The following is a 15,743-nucleotide window of genomic DNA, read 5'->3' as shown; positions in this document are numbered from 1 at the left end:
GCGCAAGCGCCAGAAGTGGTGCGTGCATCTTGGACATAATTTGAGTATCAGGAGGCTGATGGACTCTAAAAAAGAGGTAATGCAGAGCCTAATTTATCCCCCATTGTCTACTCAAATGTGGACCAAACCAAACCATTGAATGAGCCTCCTGCAAGTCAAACAGTGCTCCAGAAGAGCATGTATTTTTCAGCTAAAATGAGATTTTTCATTTACATTATACATAATAGTTTAATACAGATTTATGCCCTATTTTTCTCTTGTGTTGGACAGATTACAGGGTAAATCTTTGCCTTCAGTGCATCGACAGTAAACTGGCAAAGCAGTTTGCAGAGCCTGCATGATTTGAACTCATTTGGTTCCAATGGAATGGAAACTGGGCAAGTTCTGCAAAGGGGAGATGATCCACATTACCACCCAGGTTGTAAAGACAAAATTAAATACCATGATGATTCACTTGGCATAACCCAAACTGCCATCTTATTTGATATTCAACTGAGAATAGATACTAAGCTCAAGATGTTTTATTCAGGCTGGAATAATCAGCATAATCGTTTAACATTCCTATATTAGTAGATTATAATTCGTAATTATCACTGTTAATTGAGACAGTTGATAAGATGTACTAACACATGCAACTAGTAGTTACCCAGAATTAAAGTATAGGATATACCAATGCTGATCACAGGAGAAATAATTACATTGATTGGTTTACTCCCAATATGCATTGAGCTGTTAAGGTATTTAGAGACACAATACTGACTTGTTCTATTATGACTCTGTACTTTTATTGTGTAATAAAAAATGTAAAGTGTTCCCAAAATTTTCAAAGATCTGATTTATTCTATGTAAAATATTAATACAAAAGTATGCAATATCTCCTGCACTGACGTGTTTGTACGGTAGCCCTGTTTAACAATGTCATTATAGGTACTTGTGTCAGACGAGTGGTGAGCCGCAGGGATCAGCGTTGGGGCCTCAACTTTTTACAATTTATATAAATGACTTGGATGAATGGACCAAAGGTATGGTTGCTAAATTTGCTGATGACACAAAGATAGGTAGGCAAGTAAGTTATGAGGAGGGCATAAGGAGGCTACAAAGGGATGTAGATAGATTGTGAGTGGGCCAAGATCTGGCAAATGGAGTTTAATGTGGGAAGTGTGAAATTGTCCATTTTGGCAGGAAGAATAAAAAGAAGCATATTATCTAAATGGTGTGAGATTGCAGAGCTGAGATGTAGAGGGATCTGGGTGTTCTAGTGCATGAATCTCAAAAGGTTGGTATGCAGGTACACAGCAAGTAATTAGGAAAACTTGCAGAATGTTATTATTTATTGCAAGGGGAATTGATTACAAAAATAAGGATGTTATGTTTGTTATACAGGGCATTGGTGAGACCACATCTGGATTACTTTGTACAGTATTGGTCTTCTTATTTAAGGAAGGATGTAAATATGTTGGAAGCAGTTCTCAGAGGAGGTTTACTAGACTCATACCTGGAATGGACAGGTTGTCTTATGAGGAAAGGTTGGACAGGCTAGGCTTATATCCACTGGGGTTTAGAAGAGTAAGAGGTGACTTGATTGAAACATATAAGATCCTGAGGGGTCTTGACAGGGTGAATGTGGAAAGGATGTTTCCCCTTGTGGGAGAATCTAGAACTGGGGTCACTATTTAAAAATAAAGGGTTGCCCATTTAAGACAGAGATGAGGTGAAATTTTTTCTCTTAGAGGGTAGTAAATCTTTGGAACTTTCCTCTTCATATGGCAGTGGAAGCAGAGTCTTTAAATATTTTTAAGGCAGAGGTTGATAGATTCTGGATCAGCAAGGGGGGTGAAGGGTTATCAGGGGTAGGCGGGAATGTGGAGTCAAGGTTATATTCAAATCAGCCATGATCTTGTTGAATGGTGAAGCAGGCACGAGGGGCCGAGTGGCCTACTCCTGCTCCTAGTTCGTACGTGCGTATGACCACTACCTGCTTACAACAATATGGACCAGAGTTATACTTTGAGCTGCACATTCCTTCTCTAACCAGGCAGTCAGTTAAATTTTAATGTAGGAGAGATGAAATGGATTATTTGCTCCTTGCTAGCATTAAAAGGATTCAATAATTTTTTTTAAAATTGCTACCTTGGGCCTGGTTAAACTCTGCTTTACACCAATTGTATCTGTACTACAGCTGTTGCAAAGTTGAAGTCGTGTGAGGCTCTCTCTTGGAGATGGTCTCACATTTCTTGCCTCAATGCTTCAAGTGACTTCACACTCTAAATGCGAGGTTCAAACAGCTTCAAATCAGCACAATGTAATATAAATTACCTAAGGTTTTTTGATCACATTAATGTATGTGCTTGGCCGATGTGTTCTGATATTTAGAATATTTAAGACATAATTAGATCATATTTCAGGCATACGGTAAAAGAGGAAGTGCAGCAGCATGTATAGAAAAGTGATTCTCAAGCTTCTTTGAACACAAGAAATAGGAGCAGGAGTCGACCATATGGCCCATCGAGCCTGCGCCGCCATTCAAAACTATCATGGCTGATCTTAGGAATCAACGCCACTTTCCCGCCCATTCACCATATCCCTTGATTCAACAGCTCTCTGGGAAATTCCACAGATTTAAAATCCTTTGAATAAAGTAATTTCTCCTCATCTCAGTCCTAAATGATCAGCCCCTGATTCTGAGACTGTGTCCCTGTGTTTTAGGTTCCCCGACCAGTGGAAATAATCTTTGTGTCTACCCTATCCAGCCCCTTTAGAATCTTATATATTTCAATGAGATCACCTCTCATTCTTCCAAACTCCAGAGAATACAGGCCCAATTTACTTAGTCTCTCATTATAGGGCAATCCCCTCCCCCCGACCAATCCCAGGGACCAATCTAGTGAATCTTCACTGCATTGCCTCCAATGCAAGTATATCCTTTCTTAAATGTGAAGACCAAACTGCACTAAGTATTCCAGATGTGGTCTCACCAAAATCCTGTACAACTGTAGTAATATTTCCTTATTCCTGTACTCCAGTCCCCTTACAATAAAGGCCAACATGCCACTTGCCTTCCTAATTGCTTGCTGTACCTGCATGTTAACTTTCTGTATTCCTTGTTCAAGCACACCCAAGTCTCTTTGAATGTCAACACTTACAAGGTTGACACCTTTTTAAAAAATTCTGCTGTTCTATTCTTACGACCAAAGTGCATAACTTCACACTTCCCTATTATACTCCATATGCCATCTTGTTGCCCACTCACTTAACCTGTCTCTCTCTTTGCAGCCTCTGTGTCCTCCCACAGCTTACCTTTCTACCTACCTTTGTATCATCAGTAAAAGATACATTACTCTCTGTCTCTTCACCCAAGTCATTAATATAGATTGTAAATAGCTGAGGCCCCAGCACTGGTCTTTGTGGCACTCCACTATTTACTGCCTGCCAACTTGAAAATGCCCTGTTTATGCCCACTTGTTTCTCCCTGTCTGTTAACCAATCATCTATCCATGCTAATATATTACCCCCAACTCCATGAACCCTTATCTTGCCAATTAACCTTTTGTGTGGCACCTTATCGAATGCCTTTTGGAAATCTACATCTACTGGTTCCCCTTTAGCTACCCTACTAGTTACATTCTCAAAAAACCTCTTAATAAATTTGTCAAACAGGATTTCCTTATTTATTTTATTTTTTTTTAAATTTAGAGATACAGCACTGAAACAGGCCCTTCGGCCCACCGAGTCTGTGCCGACCAACAACCATCCATTTATACTAATCCTACATTAATCCCATATTCTCCTACCACCTACCTACACTAGGGGAAATTTACAATACCTATCAACCTGCAAGTCTTTGGAGGTGGGAGGAAACCGGAGCACCCGGCGAAAACCCACGCAGACACAGGGAGAACTTGCAAACTCCGCACAGGCAGTACCCAGAACTGAACCCAGGTCGCTGGAGCTGTGAGGCTGCGGTGCTAACCACTGCGCCGCCCTTGTAGTAAAACCACATTGACTTGTTCTAATCATACTGTGTTTTTATAAGTGCATTGTTAAGACTTCCTTAATAATAGATTCCAGCATTTTCCCAATGACTGATATTAGGCTAACTGGCCTGTAGTTTCCTGTTTTCTCTCTCCCTCCTTTCTTGAAAAGCGGTGTAACATTTGCCAACTTCCAATCTGATGGGACTGTGCGCGAATCTTAGGAATTTTGGAAAAGCATAGCTGGCGCAGCTACTATATCTGCAATTACCTCTTTCAGAACCCTAGGGTATAGGCTATCATGTCCTGGAGATTTGTCCGATTTTAGTCTCTTAAGTTTCTCCTATATGTTTTCTTTGCTGGTATAAATTTCCTTAATTTCCTCAATCTTTTTAGCCCCTAGGTTACTTTCTGGTATGGTATGGAACTTGTGTCTTCTACTGTGAAGACAGACACAAAATATTTGTTCAATGCCTCTGCCATTTCCTCATTCCCCATGATAATTTCTTCTGTCTCTGCTTCTAAGGGAGCAACTTTACTTTAGCTACTCTCTTCCTTTCGATATACCTATAAAAGCGCTTACAATCTGCTTTTATATTACTGGCTAGTTTACTGTCATTCTATTTTTTCCTTTTTTTTTTAAACCACATTTTGGTGGCCCTTTGCTGGTTTCTGAAACACTCCCAATCCTCAGGCTTGCTATTCTTTTTTGCAACATTGCAAGCCTCATAATCTAATACAAAAACACAAGAAATAGGCGCAAAAGTAGACCAACTGGCCCACTGAGCCTGCTCCGCCATTCAATAGGATCATGGCTGATCTTGGGCTTCAATTCCACTTTCCTGCCCACTCCCCATATCCCTTGATTCCCTGAGAGTCCAAAAATCTGTCTATCCCAGCCTTAAATGTATTCAACGATGGAGCATCCACAACCCTCTGGGGTAGAGAATTCCAAAGATTCACAACCCTTGGAGTGCAGTAATTTCTCATCAGTCCTGAATGATCGGCCCCTTATCCTGAGACTGTGCCCTGCATTCTAAAGGCCTGCTCAGGTCGGGAAAAAGAACCTGACACGAACCCAACCGATCCACAGCGGACCTGAGCCCCTCCAATTTCACTCCACGCTTGACCCGACCGGACCCAACCATCCCTTTACTTACCTTCCGACTGAGAAGCTGCAGTGCATGCGTGGTGATGTCACTCACTCATTGCGCAGATTCAGTTTCATCCCGGACGCCCAACCCAGCTAAGTTTCTTACTTCTAATACTTACCAACAGAGCACTTACAGTGTGTGTCCGGCCCGAGCCGAGCTCGAAAGCTGGACCTGGAAGGGGGGCCCGACCCGACCCCGACACATGTCGTCGAGTCCCGTCGGGTTTCAGGCTTTTACCACGTTCTAGATTCCCCGAACAGCGGAAACAATGTCTCAGCTTCTACCCTATCCAGAATGTTGTATGTCTCAATTAGATAGCCTCTCATTCTTCTAAACTCCAGACAATATAGGCCCAATCTACTCAGCCTCTCATCATAGGACAACCCCCTCATCCCAAGGACAAATTTAGTAAATATTCACTGCACCGCCTCCACTGTAAGTATATCCTTTAGCAAATGTGGAGACCAAAACTGCACACAGTATTCCAGGTGCGGTCTCACCAAAGCCCTGTACAATTTTAGTAAGACTTCTTTATTCCTGTACTCCAATCCCCTTGCAATAAAGACCAACATGCTATCTGCCTTCCTAATAGCCTGCTGCAGTACTATCCTTAACTTCCTGAGTGAGCCACAGATGGGTCTTTCTGGCTGAGTTTTTGTTTTTCAAAGGAATATATTTTTGATGAACATTCTGAATTGTTTCTTTAGAGGATCTCTTTTCAAATGGATTACAGACCCCACCAGATCTAAATTATAATACTCTCAATACTTGCATTTGATGCCCTGAGTTTAAGTAGTAAATATTTTTTTAAAACTTCTTTCCCTAGAACAAGGCTCAATTCACTTGGCACCCACCACCAGCCTTAGTAACTGCAGATCTACTGGCAATCTTCCTGCCACTCTCCACGTCTGCTCCCCTCCGAAATAAGAGCCAGCCTCCCATTCGCACACTATTCTGCAGACCCCAATTGGAGAAAGTGGTATAGAAAGTTGATCAATGGACTGAAAGAGTTAGGGTAAATGACAGTTGCTGAGATTGGAGAACGGTTAAAATGAGTGTACCCCAGGGTCAATGTGATGTTCTACCATTTACAGTCAGTCTTGTTGCTTTATAAATGATTTGGACTTCGACATAGGGAACCAAACCAATAAAATTTACTGACAATACAAAGTAGAGGTTATTGCAAATAACGAAGATTTCAGGAAGCCATAGACAGGTTAACAGAATGCACACATTTGGCAGATGAAACAAGATGTATAAGTGAAACTTAATACATTGTGAGAGAAAAATCAAGGAATACGTTTATACACTTAATGGAAAGACAATGAAGGATCTGGATGATTTGGAGTTCAAATATGTACAGAGGCATAAAGACAACCAACAGCAGTTGGGTTTTCTAAATAGTAGCATTAAGTACAAGAGTAAAGAGCTGATTACATAGAATGTACAGTAAAGAAACAGGCCATTCAGCTGAATTGGTCAGTGCACCACACGAGCCTCTTCCCACCCCATTTCATTTAACCCTCAACCCTGGAACCATTCTTGTAAATCTTGTATACACCCTCTCTCAAAACTTAGCCAATGGAAATTCATTAAAGGGGAAGAATTCTTAATAGGCATGCATTTAAATCAGCCAAAATATAGAGTGGCATCTGGTTCAATCATTGCTATTTTTTTGAACGTGAGATCAGGATTGTAAGAGAGAAACTGTATTTTAAGAACTGAAGCACTTGAGATTTCTCCTATGCTTTGGAGTAAGGACATGTTTTGTATAACAATACAGCTGACACATTTCAAAGACAAATACTGACAAGATATCACACTGCAGCATATCCGTGGAATTCTTTAGCTTACAACTATAAAATTTGTTTGTTATTTGTATTGAAATCTTAAAGGTTTGTATGAAGACTTTTTCATGTTGCCAGATTGTCCACCATTTGTGTCACTTACAAATAATCTAACCAGCAAACTCATCTTCCCCTTCCCAGTTCCAACTTTCAGCTGCCCTTTGCCTGACACCTTCCCATGCAACTGCAGGAAATGCCCCACTTATTCATTCACCTCATCCCACACCACAGTCCAGGGCCCCTAAACTCTCCTTCCATGCAAAGCAGTAATTTCTGTGGACCAATATTCGTAAATATAGAAAACAATGCTTTTCCCCGCACTGTGTCAGATTTCACCTTGTGTAGTACAAAAAAAATGCACTGTTCAGTTCCCACTGTTATTCTACACTCATGATTTTCATTGTGTTAATTTGTAAATATATTGATACAATTGGTCTGCAAAGGCATCTGTAGAAAATGTTTGCAGGACTCGACTTCTTCCAGCGGCTCCCATTTTTGCCCGTAGAGCGGGAGTCCTGACAAGTTTTTCCATCGCTTCAGCGAAGGAGCTCGGCGACGGCTGCCGAAGGAAGCCGGTGACTTGGTCGATCACGGACTCGAGGGGTCCACCTGAGTTGACGGCGATGACCGGGCAGCGGTTGTACATGGCCTCCAAGGGGACGATGCCGAAGTGTTCATTGCTCGGCGTGTACAAGACGCAGCTACTCCGGCGGAGGAGGGAAATCTTCTGCTGGTCCGAGAATGACCTGATAAAGGTCACCTTGTCGGCCAGCTGCAGTTTGCTCGCCGTCTGCTGCAGCTCCTGGTAATGCTCGACATTTTCCACAACCCTCTCGTCGTAGCCTCCGGCCATGACCAGGTGCACCCTGTCCCAGTCTGCCAGGGCTAACCTGTCATGGAGGGCGTACAGGGCCTCCAGCGCCAGACCCAGGTTCTTCTTCCTCTCGAACCGGTTGATGGAAAGGAAGACGAACTCCTTGCCGGGCGGCAGCAGCTCATCGCTGTCAGTGAGCTCCGTGTCGAAGGCGGCGAAGTTGAGGGACGGGTAAAGGACATCGGTCTCCAGGTGGGACAGGGAACTGAAGGTCCGCTTGAAGACTCCGGCCGTGAACTTGCTGTTGACCACCACCAGGTCGGCCAGGCCTGTCGTGTACTCCTCCAGCCAGTCAATGGGCAGTCGGTAGAGCCGTTTGAAGAGGGTCCGCCTCTGGGTGAGCAGTTGGTCAGGGAAATGACAGTAGAAGAGCACCCGCTTGGCTCTCCGGCACAACTTCAACACGGGGATGCAGGCCGAAACCTGGTCGCAGAAAACCACATCGAACTCGGCGCCGCTGAGGAAGACCAGGTAACAGGCCACGTACAGCATCCGCAGGTAGGCGCACAGGGCAGAGCAGCGGCCCAGCAAAGTGCGGGGCAGCCAGTCCCCCACACACTGCACCCCGAGGTCCGGCTGCCGGCTCTCGGTGAAGCAGTGTGCAGGGTCAAAGTGAGCCGTCCAGATCTGCACCTGGCAACCGCGCCTGCGCAGCGCCAACGCCGCGTCCACCACCAGCCGCTCGGCACCGCCAATCCCCAAGTCTGGGTGCAGGAACACCACATTCACCATCGCCGCCCTCTCCTCCACCACCAGCTCCCCGTGGACAAGGCCGCATTCCGTGTGAACCGTGTCCCACCAGTCACCGGGCGTCCCGGCCCACCCCGCGTCATCGCTACCTGGTCAGGCTGCCCTCAGCGAAGCCTGAATACAGGAAAAAAACTTCTAATCGTCTGAATGATTGATATCAACTTAAGATAAATGTATGCGAGCAAGTTAAAAATGTAACCGGTGCGGATTTTTTTCTTTACAATGTTGACGTTTTCCCATATTTTGCTTTTGTTCTTTCCTGTCAGGCGATGTAAGGGTACCAAGGTACCAAGGCAGTGAGCGGGGTCCTGAGTTGTGTGTCGTGGCCGTATTGGGACTGGTCGGCGGTGGCTCGAGCGGATAGTGGAGCAGAGCAGCGCGCACCAACATGGTAAAAACACATTGTCCCCGGTGTTACATCGCACGAGCATTTCCAGGGACACATTCTATCACTGAGTTCTAGAGGAGGGGAGCGTGAGGCCGGGGGACAGTTTAGAGACGGATGTAGAGCAATGGAGACATGACCGCCTCACCAAGGCCTTGAGTGTCGGACCGCCACAAATTCAGTGTTTTAACTGTTGTCTCACTGCCCAGGAGAAAGTGACTTCTTCTCTCTCTCTTCCCTCCCCCCACCCGTTATGCACGAGATAAGCGTATATCCTATAGCTTTTCAGTTTGTTTTCTTGCACCCATCGGAAGGTTTCTGGGTTGCAATAACGCCACGTCAGCAGTATTCAAAACTCAGATGCCTTTATATAAGTTGTGTGTTTGTAGTACGGTATATTCCGCACCGAGAAATGTTTGTTTCAATAGAGCTTAAAATGGGCTTACAAAGTATGGAATAAAGTAGTGCAGTACATTGGCATAACTGTAAATGTGTGTGTCGTTGGGGTTATTCTCATTCCCAGAATTTTGAATTCAGTAAATGCAGTTTGTCAGTAACAATTTATTTATTACAGTCACAATTTTCTGCTTTTGTTATCTTCACATTAGAGCTATGAAAATTAAATATCTGTTGAAAATAAGATTTGTGGGAGGGAGATAAGTTTGAATCCTGTTCTGTGCTCCATAACATGCATATGTGATAGATTCCCAAGTTTGCTAAATAATAAATTGGAAGATTTTTTGAAGAATACAAGGAAGAGACATTTGATGACTCAGTTTGTAACGTTGAGGATTCCAAGTCCACTATAGTCTTGAGCACAAAACCTAGGCTAACACTTCAATGCAGTACTGAAGAAGTGTTGCATTATTAGACATGCCCTCCTTGAGATGAAACATTAAGCTGAAGCCCTCTGTGCTTGTTTAAAGTTTCTGGAGGTAAAACCTGCCTATTCATCTCCCTGTGCAAAAGAATAATGGCGGTTCTGATAAGTCATTGACCTGAAACGTTAACTCCCTTTTTCCATAGATGCTGCCAGACTGGCTGAGTATTTCCAGAATTTTGTGTTTTTATTGTTAATGGCAGCTAGTGGATGTGTTCCACGTATGCAGCTTGACACCAACCAATGCATCCATTTAAATATGACTGTCTCCAAAGTCCACAGTAATCCCTTGAACAAATTCAGTAGGTTTGGAAAGCTTGACCATGAAAACTATCTGGATTCAGAGTAACAGTGAAGAATAAATCAGTATACTTTATGGTGATGGTAGTTATGGCCTTTCAATTCGCTGCTTTTTTTTTTGAAACCCAAGATCAAGACACCATTTTATTCCCCACTTTGTACAGTTGTTATATTTGTAATATATGGTTCAAGTTCAATGTGCTACTTGGAAATAAAATGATCAGTCCCAATTAATAATGCTTTGGATGTGCACATCTATTGTATTGGTAGGTTGTGCTTCATACTTTGGATCTCTGCGAATGTTGTGTCGAAATAACATTTTATTCCATTTGTGCTAACATCTTGTTTTTCCCTTTTCAGCCTGGACCTGCTGCAAGTGCAACAAATGTCGGTGCCTCTAGCCGATCTCCCAGTAAAGCTGTGGCACCCCGGGCTGCTGGTGGTGGATCCACAGTGAGGCAGAGGTAAATAATTTGGGACAGGCATAACATCAAAGTGATGCAGTACAACGCTGGCATTTGTTCTCAGTAATATCCACCGTGATGTTTGACTGCAAGTTGTGTATAGTTGGACATTTTTATTAATATGATTATATTGGTAATGTTGCTTGGGTTCTTCGCAATTAACAACTGCTCGCTTCTCTAAGCAAGCCAATGTCTGTTAAAAGATAGTCTTAAAACCTTTTGAAGAACAAGAGTTATGATTGAGATAAATACATAAAAAATGATCTGCACAATCTTCTGTACTGGAATGCAGTACATTTCACCCAATTTTTATTTTACTAATTATTTTAATACAAATGTGAGCAATTAAGGATTTCATAACAAAAGCAAAATACTGCAGATGGTGGAAATCTGAAATAAAAACAGAAAGTGCTGGAAATGCACAGCAGGTCTGGCAGCATTTGTGGAGAGAGAAAGAGTGTTAATGTTTCAGGTCTGCAACCTGATGTAAGGTCACAGACCTGAAACTTTAACTCCGTTTTGTAAGTTGTGTGCATTGTCAAGTAGTATAGTTTGAGTAATCTTGCACGCTAATGATTGTTAACTATGTTCATAATACTGATTTTAATTTTAGATAAAGATTTCAATTAAGCTTTTGCAAGGCAAAATTAATGACAAATTATCAACTATAAGAACAGAAAAGTGGAAACCAATCAGCAAGGCAGGTAGCATTTGTGGGGAAAAGGAACAAAGTTTAACTCTTGCTGAAACCACTCAGCAGGTCTGGCAGCATCTGTGGAAAGAGAAGCAGAGTTAACGTTTCGGGTCAGTGACCCTTCTACGGAATAGTTCCCTCCAGCTGCAGATTCCCCATCCAGCCGCTTTCTCCCCTACTTCTCAAATGTACTCCAAGCATTGCAGCTGTCTGGTCCCTGCCTTTTGCATCCCCCACTTGAGGAACTTTTGAATTTAACTCTCTCCCACTCCTCCCAACCCCCCTCTACCTCTTCCCCAAACCCCCCTCCCCCCAACCCCCCACCCCCCCCTCTCTTCTCCCCAACCTCCCCCTCTCTTCTCCCCAACCTCCCCCCTCTCTTTCACCCCAACCTCCCCCTCTCTTTCTCCCCAACCTCCCCCTCTTTCTCCCCAACCTCCCCCTCTCTTCTCCCCAACCTCCCCCTCTCTTCTCCCAACCTCCCCCTCTCTTCTCCCCAACCTCCCCCACCTCTTCCTCCCCAACCTCCCCCTCTCTTCTCCCAACCTCCCCCTCTCTTTCTCCCCAACCTCCCCCCTCTCTTTCTCCCCAACCTCCCCCTCTCTTTCTCCCCAACCTCCCCCTCTCTTTCTCCCCAACCTCCCCCTCTCTTTCTCCCCAACCTCCCCCTCTCTTTCTCCCCAACCTCCCCCTCTCTTTCTCCCCAACCTCCCCCTCTCTTTCTCCCCAACCTCCCCCTCTCTTTCTCCCCAACCCCCCCTCCCCCAACCCCCCCTCACTCCCCAACCTCCCCTCTCTTCTCCCCAACCTCCCCCTCTCTTCTCCCCAACCTCCCCCTCCACCTCTCTTCTCCCCAACCTCCCCCTCTCTTTCTCCCCAACCTCCCCCTCTCTTTCTCCCCAACCTCCCCCTCTCTTCTCCCCAACCTCCCCCTCTCTCCCCAACCTCCCCTCTCTTCTCCCCAACCTCCCCCTCTCTTTCTCCCCAACCTCCCCCTCTCTTCTCCCCAACCTCCCCCTCTCTTTCTCCCCAACCTCCCCCTCTCTTTCTCCCAACCTCCCCCTCTCTTTCTCCCCAACCTCCCCCTCTCTTTCTCCCCAACCTCCCCCTCTCTTTCTCCCCAACCTCCCCCTCTCTTTCTCCCAACCTCCCCCTCTCTTCTCCCCAACCTCCCCCTCTCTTTCTCCCCAACCTCCCCCTCTCTTTCTCCCCAACCTCCCCCTCTCTTCTCCCCAACCTCCCCCTCTCTTCTCCCCAACCTCCCCCTCTCTTCTCCCCAACCTCCCCCTCTCTTCTCCCCAACCTCCCCCTCTCTTTCTCCCCAACCTCCCCCTCTCTTTCTCCCCAACCTCCCCCTCTCTTTCTCCCCAACCTCCCCCTCTCTTTCTCCCCAACCTCCCCCTCTCTTCTCCCAACCTCCCCCTCTCTTTCTCCCCAACCTCCCCCTCTCTTTCTCCCCCAACCTCCCCCTCTCTTTCTCCCCAACCTCCCCCTCTCTTTCTCCCCAACCTCCCCCTCTCTTTCTCCCCAACCTCCCCCTCTCTTTCTCCCCAACCTCCCCCTCTCTTTCTCCCCAACCTCCCCCTCTCTTTCTCCCCAACCTCCCCCTCTCTTTCTCCCCAACCTCCCCCTCTCTTTCTCCCCAACCTCCCCCTCTCTTTCTCCCCAACCTCCCCCTCTCTTTCTCCCCAACCTCCCCCTCTCTTTCTCCCCAACCTCCCCTCTCTTCTCCCCAACCTCCCCCTCTCTTCTCCCCAACCTCCCCCTCTCTTTCTCCCCAACCTCCCCCTCTCTTCTCCCCAACCTCCCCCTCTCTTTCTCCCAACCTCCCCCTCTCTTTCTCCCCCCCCCCTTCTCTCCCCACCCCCAAACCTCCCCCCACCCCAACCCCCCCTCTTTCCCCCAACCTCCCCCTCTCTTTCTCCCCAACCTCCCCTCTCTTTCTCCCCAACCTCCCCCTCTCTTTCTCCCCAACCTCCCCCTCTCTTTCTCCCCAACCTCCCCCTCTCTTTCTCCCCAACCTCCCCCTCTCTTCTCCCCAACCTCCCCCTCTCTTTCTCCCCAACCTCCCCCTCTCTTTCTCCCCAACCTCCCCCTCTCTTTCTCCCCAACCTCCCCCTCTCTTTCTCCCCAACCTCCCCCTCTCTTTCTCCCCAACCTCCCCCTCTCTTTCTCCCAACCTCCCCCTCTCTTCTCCCCAACCTCCCCCTCTCTTCTCCCCAACCTCCCCCTCTCTTTCTCCCCAACCTCCCCCTCTCTTTCTCCCCAACCTCCCCCTCTCTTTCTCCCCAACCTCCCCCCTCTCTTTCTCCCCAACCTCCCCCTCTCTTTCTCCCCCAACCTCCCCCTCTCTTTCTCCCCAACCTCCCCCTCTCTTCTCCCCAACCTCCCCCTCTCTTCTCCCCAACCTCCCCCTCTCTTTCTCCCCAACCTCCCCCCTCTCTTTCTCCCCAACCTCCCCCTCTCTTTCTCCCCAACCTCCCCCTCTCTTTCTCCCCAACCTCCCCCTCTCTTTCTCCCCAACCTCCCCCTCTCTTTCTCCCCAACCTCCCCCTCTCTTTCTCCCCAACCTCCCCCTCTCTTTCTCCCCAACCTCCCCCTCTCTTTCTCCCCAACCTCCCCCTCTCTTTCTCCCCAACCTCCCCCTCTCTTTCTCCCCAACCTCCCCCTCTCTTTCTCCCCAACCTCCCCCTCTCTTTCTCCCCAACCTCCCCCTCTCTTTCTCCCCAACCTCCCCCTCTCTTTCTCCCCAACCTCCCCCTCTCTTCTCCCCAACCTCCCCCTCTCTTTCTCCCCAACCTCCCCCTCTCTTTCTCCCCAACCTCCCCCTCTCTTTCTCCCCAACCTCCCCCTCTCTTTCTCCCCAACCTCCCCCTCTCTTTCTCCCCAACCTCCCCCTCTCTTTCTCCCCAACCTCCCCCTCTCTTTCTCCCCAACCTCCCCCTCTCTTTCTCCCCAACCTCCCCCTCTCTTTCTCCCCAACCTCCCCCTCTCTTTCTCCCCAACCTCCCCCTCTCTTTCTCCCCAACCTCCCCCTCTCTTTCTCCCCCAACCTCCCCCTCTCTTTCTCCCCAACCTCCCCCTCTCTTTCTCCCCAACCTCCCCCTCTCTTTCTCCCCAACCTCCCCCTCTCTTTCTCCCCAACCTCCCCCTCTCTTTCTCCCCAACCTCCCCCTCTCTTTCTCCCCAACCTCCCCCTCTCTTTCTCCCCAACCTCCCCCTCTCTTTCTCCCCAACCTCCCCCTCTCTTTCTCCCCAACCTCCCCCTCTCTTTCTCCCCAACCTCCCCCTCTCTTTCTCCCCAACCTCCCCCTCTCTTTCTCCCCAACCTCCCCCTCTCTTTCTCCCAACCTCCCCCTCTCTTTCTCCCCAACCTCCCCCTCTCTTTCTCCCCAACCTCCCCCTCTCTTTCTCCCCAACCTCCCCTCTCTTTCTCCCCAACCTCCCCCTCTCTTTCTCCCCAACCTCCCCCTCTCTTTCTCCCCAACCTCCCCTCTCTTTCTCCCCAACCTCCCCCTCTCTTTCTCCCCAACCTCCCCCTCTCTTTCTCCCCAACCTCCCCCTCTCTTTCTCCCCAACCTCCCCCTCTCTTTCTCCCCAACCTCCCCCTCTCTTTCTCCCCAACCTCCCCCTCTCTTTCTCCCCAACCTCCCCCTCTCTTTCTCCCCAACCTCCCCCTCTCTTTCTCCCCAACCTCCCCCTCTCTTTCTCCCCAACCTCCCCCTCTCTTTCTCCCAACCTCCCCCTCTCTTTCTCCCCAACCTCCCCCTCTCTTTCTCCCCAACCTCCCCCTCTCTTTCTCCCCAACCTCCCCTCTCTTTCTCCCCAACCTCCCCCTCTCTTTCTCCCCAACCTCCCCCTCTCTTTCTCCCCAACCTCCCCCTCTCTTTCTCCCCAACCTCCCCCTCTCTTTCTCCCCAACCTCCCCCCTCTCTTTCTCCCCAACCTCCCCCTCTCTTTCTCCCCAACCTCCCCCTCTCTTTCTCCCCAACCTCCCCCTCTCTTTCTCCCCAACCTCCCCCATCTCTTTCTCCCCAACCTCCCCCTCTCTTTCTCCCCAACCTCCCCCTCTCTTTCTCCCCAACCTCCCCCTCTCTTTCTCCCCAACCTCCCCCTCTCTTTCTCCCCAACCTCCCCCTCTCTTTCTCCCCAACCTCCCCCTCTCTTTCTCCCAACCTCCCCCTCTCTTTCTCCCAACCTCCCCCTCTCTTTCTCCCCAACCTCCCCCTCTCTTTCTCCCCAACCTCCCCCTCTCTTTCTCCCCAACCTCCCCCTCTCTTCTCCCCAACCTCCCCCTCTCTTTCTCCCCAACCTCCCCCTCTCTTTCTCCCCAACCTCCCCCTCTCTTTCTCCCCAACCTCCCCCTCTCTTTCTCCCCAACCTCCCCCTCTCTTTCTCCCCAACCTCCCCCTCTCTTTCTCCCA

At 48.0% G+C, this 15,743-nt stretch overlaps 2 protein-coding genes across 2 annotated transcripts in view; one reads left to right on the top strand and one right to left on the bottom strand.

Moving 5' to 3' along the window:
• Window positions 1–540: 540 nt before the first annotated feature.
• On the bottom strand, window positions 541–8,683 carry alg2 (ALG2 alpha-1,3/1,6-mannosyltransferase). The gene has a single exon (XM_068010500.1). It carries the CDS (start codon window positions 8,576–8,578, stop codon window positions 7,370–7,372), a length of 1,209 nt encoding a protein of 402 aa, XP_067866601.1. The 5' UTR covers window positions 8,579–8,683; the 3' UTR covers window positions 541–7,369.
• Window positions 8,684–8,878: 195 nt separating this feature from the next.
• Window positions 8,879–15,743, top strand: part of sec61b (SEC61 translocon subunit beta) — a 28,409-nt gene continuing 21,544 nt past the window's right edge. The window contains exons 1-2 of the mRNA XM_068010512.1: window positions 8,879–8,987; window positions 10,522–10,625. Of these exons, the coding sequence (XP_067866613.1) occupies window positions 8,985–8,987; window positions 10,522–10,625 (107 nt within the window). The 5' untranslated portion in view covers window positions 8,879–8,984. The remainder of the gene's footprint in view (window positions 8,988–10,521; window positions 10,626–15,743) is intronic.

Source organism: Heterodontus francisci, chromosome 2 (assembly GCF_036365525.1).
Source record: "Heterodontus francisci isolate sHetFra1 chromosome 2, sHetFra1.hap1, whole genome shotgun sequence".
In the NCBI taxonomy this organism is placed as follows: Eukaryota; Metazoa; Chordata; class Chondrichthyes; order Heterodontiformes; family Heterodontidae; genus Heterodontus; species Heterodontus francisci.
The sequence above is the reverse complement of the archived record's forward strand: the minus strand, read 5'-3'. Positions and strand labels throughout refer to the sequence as shown.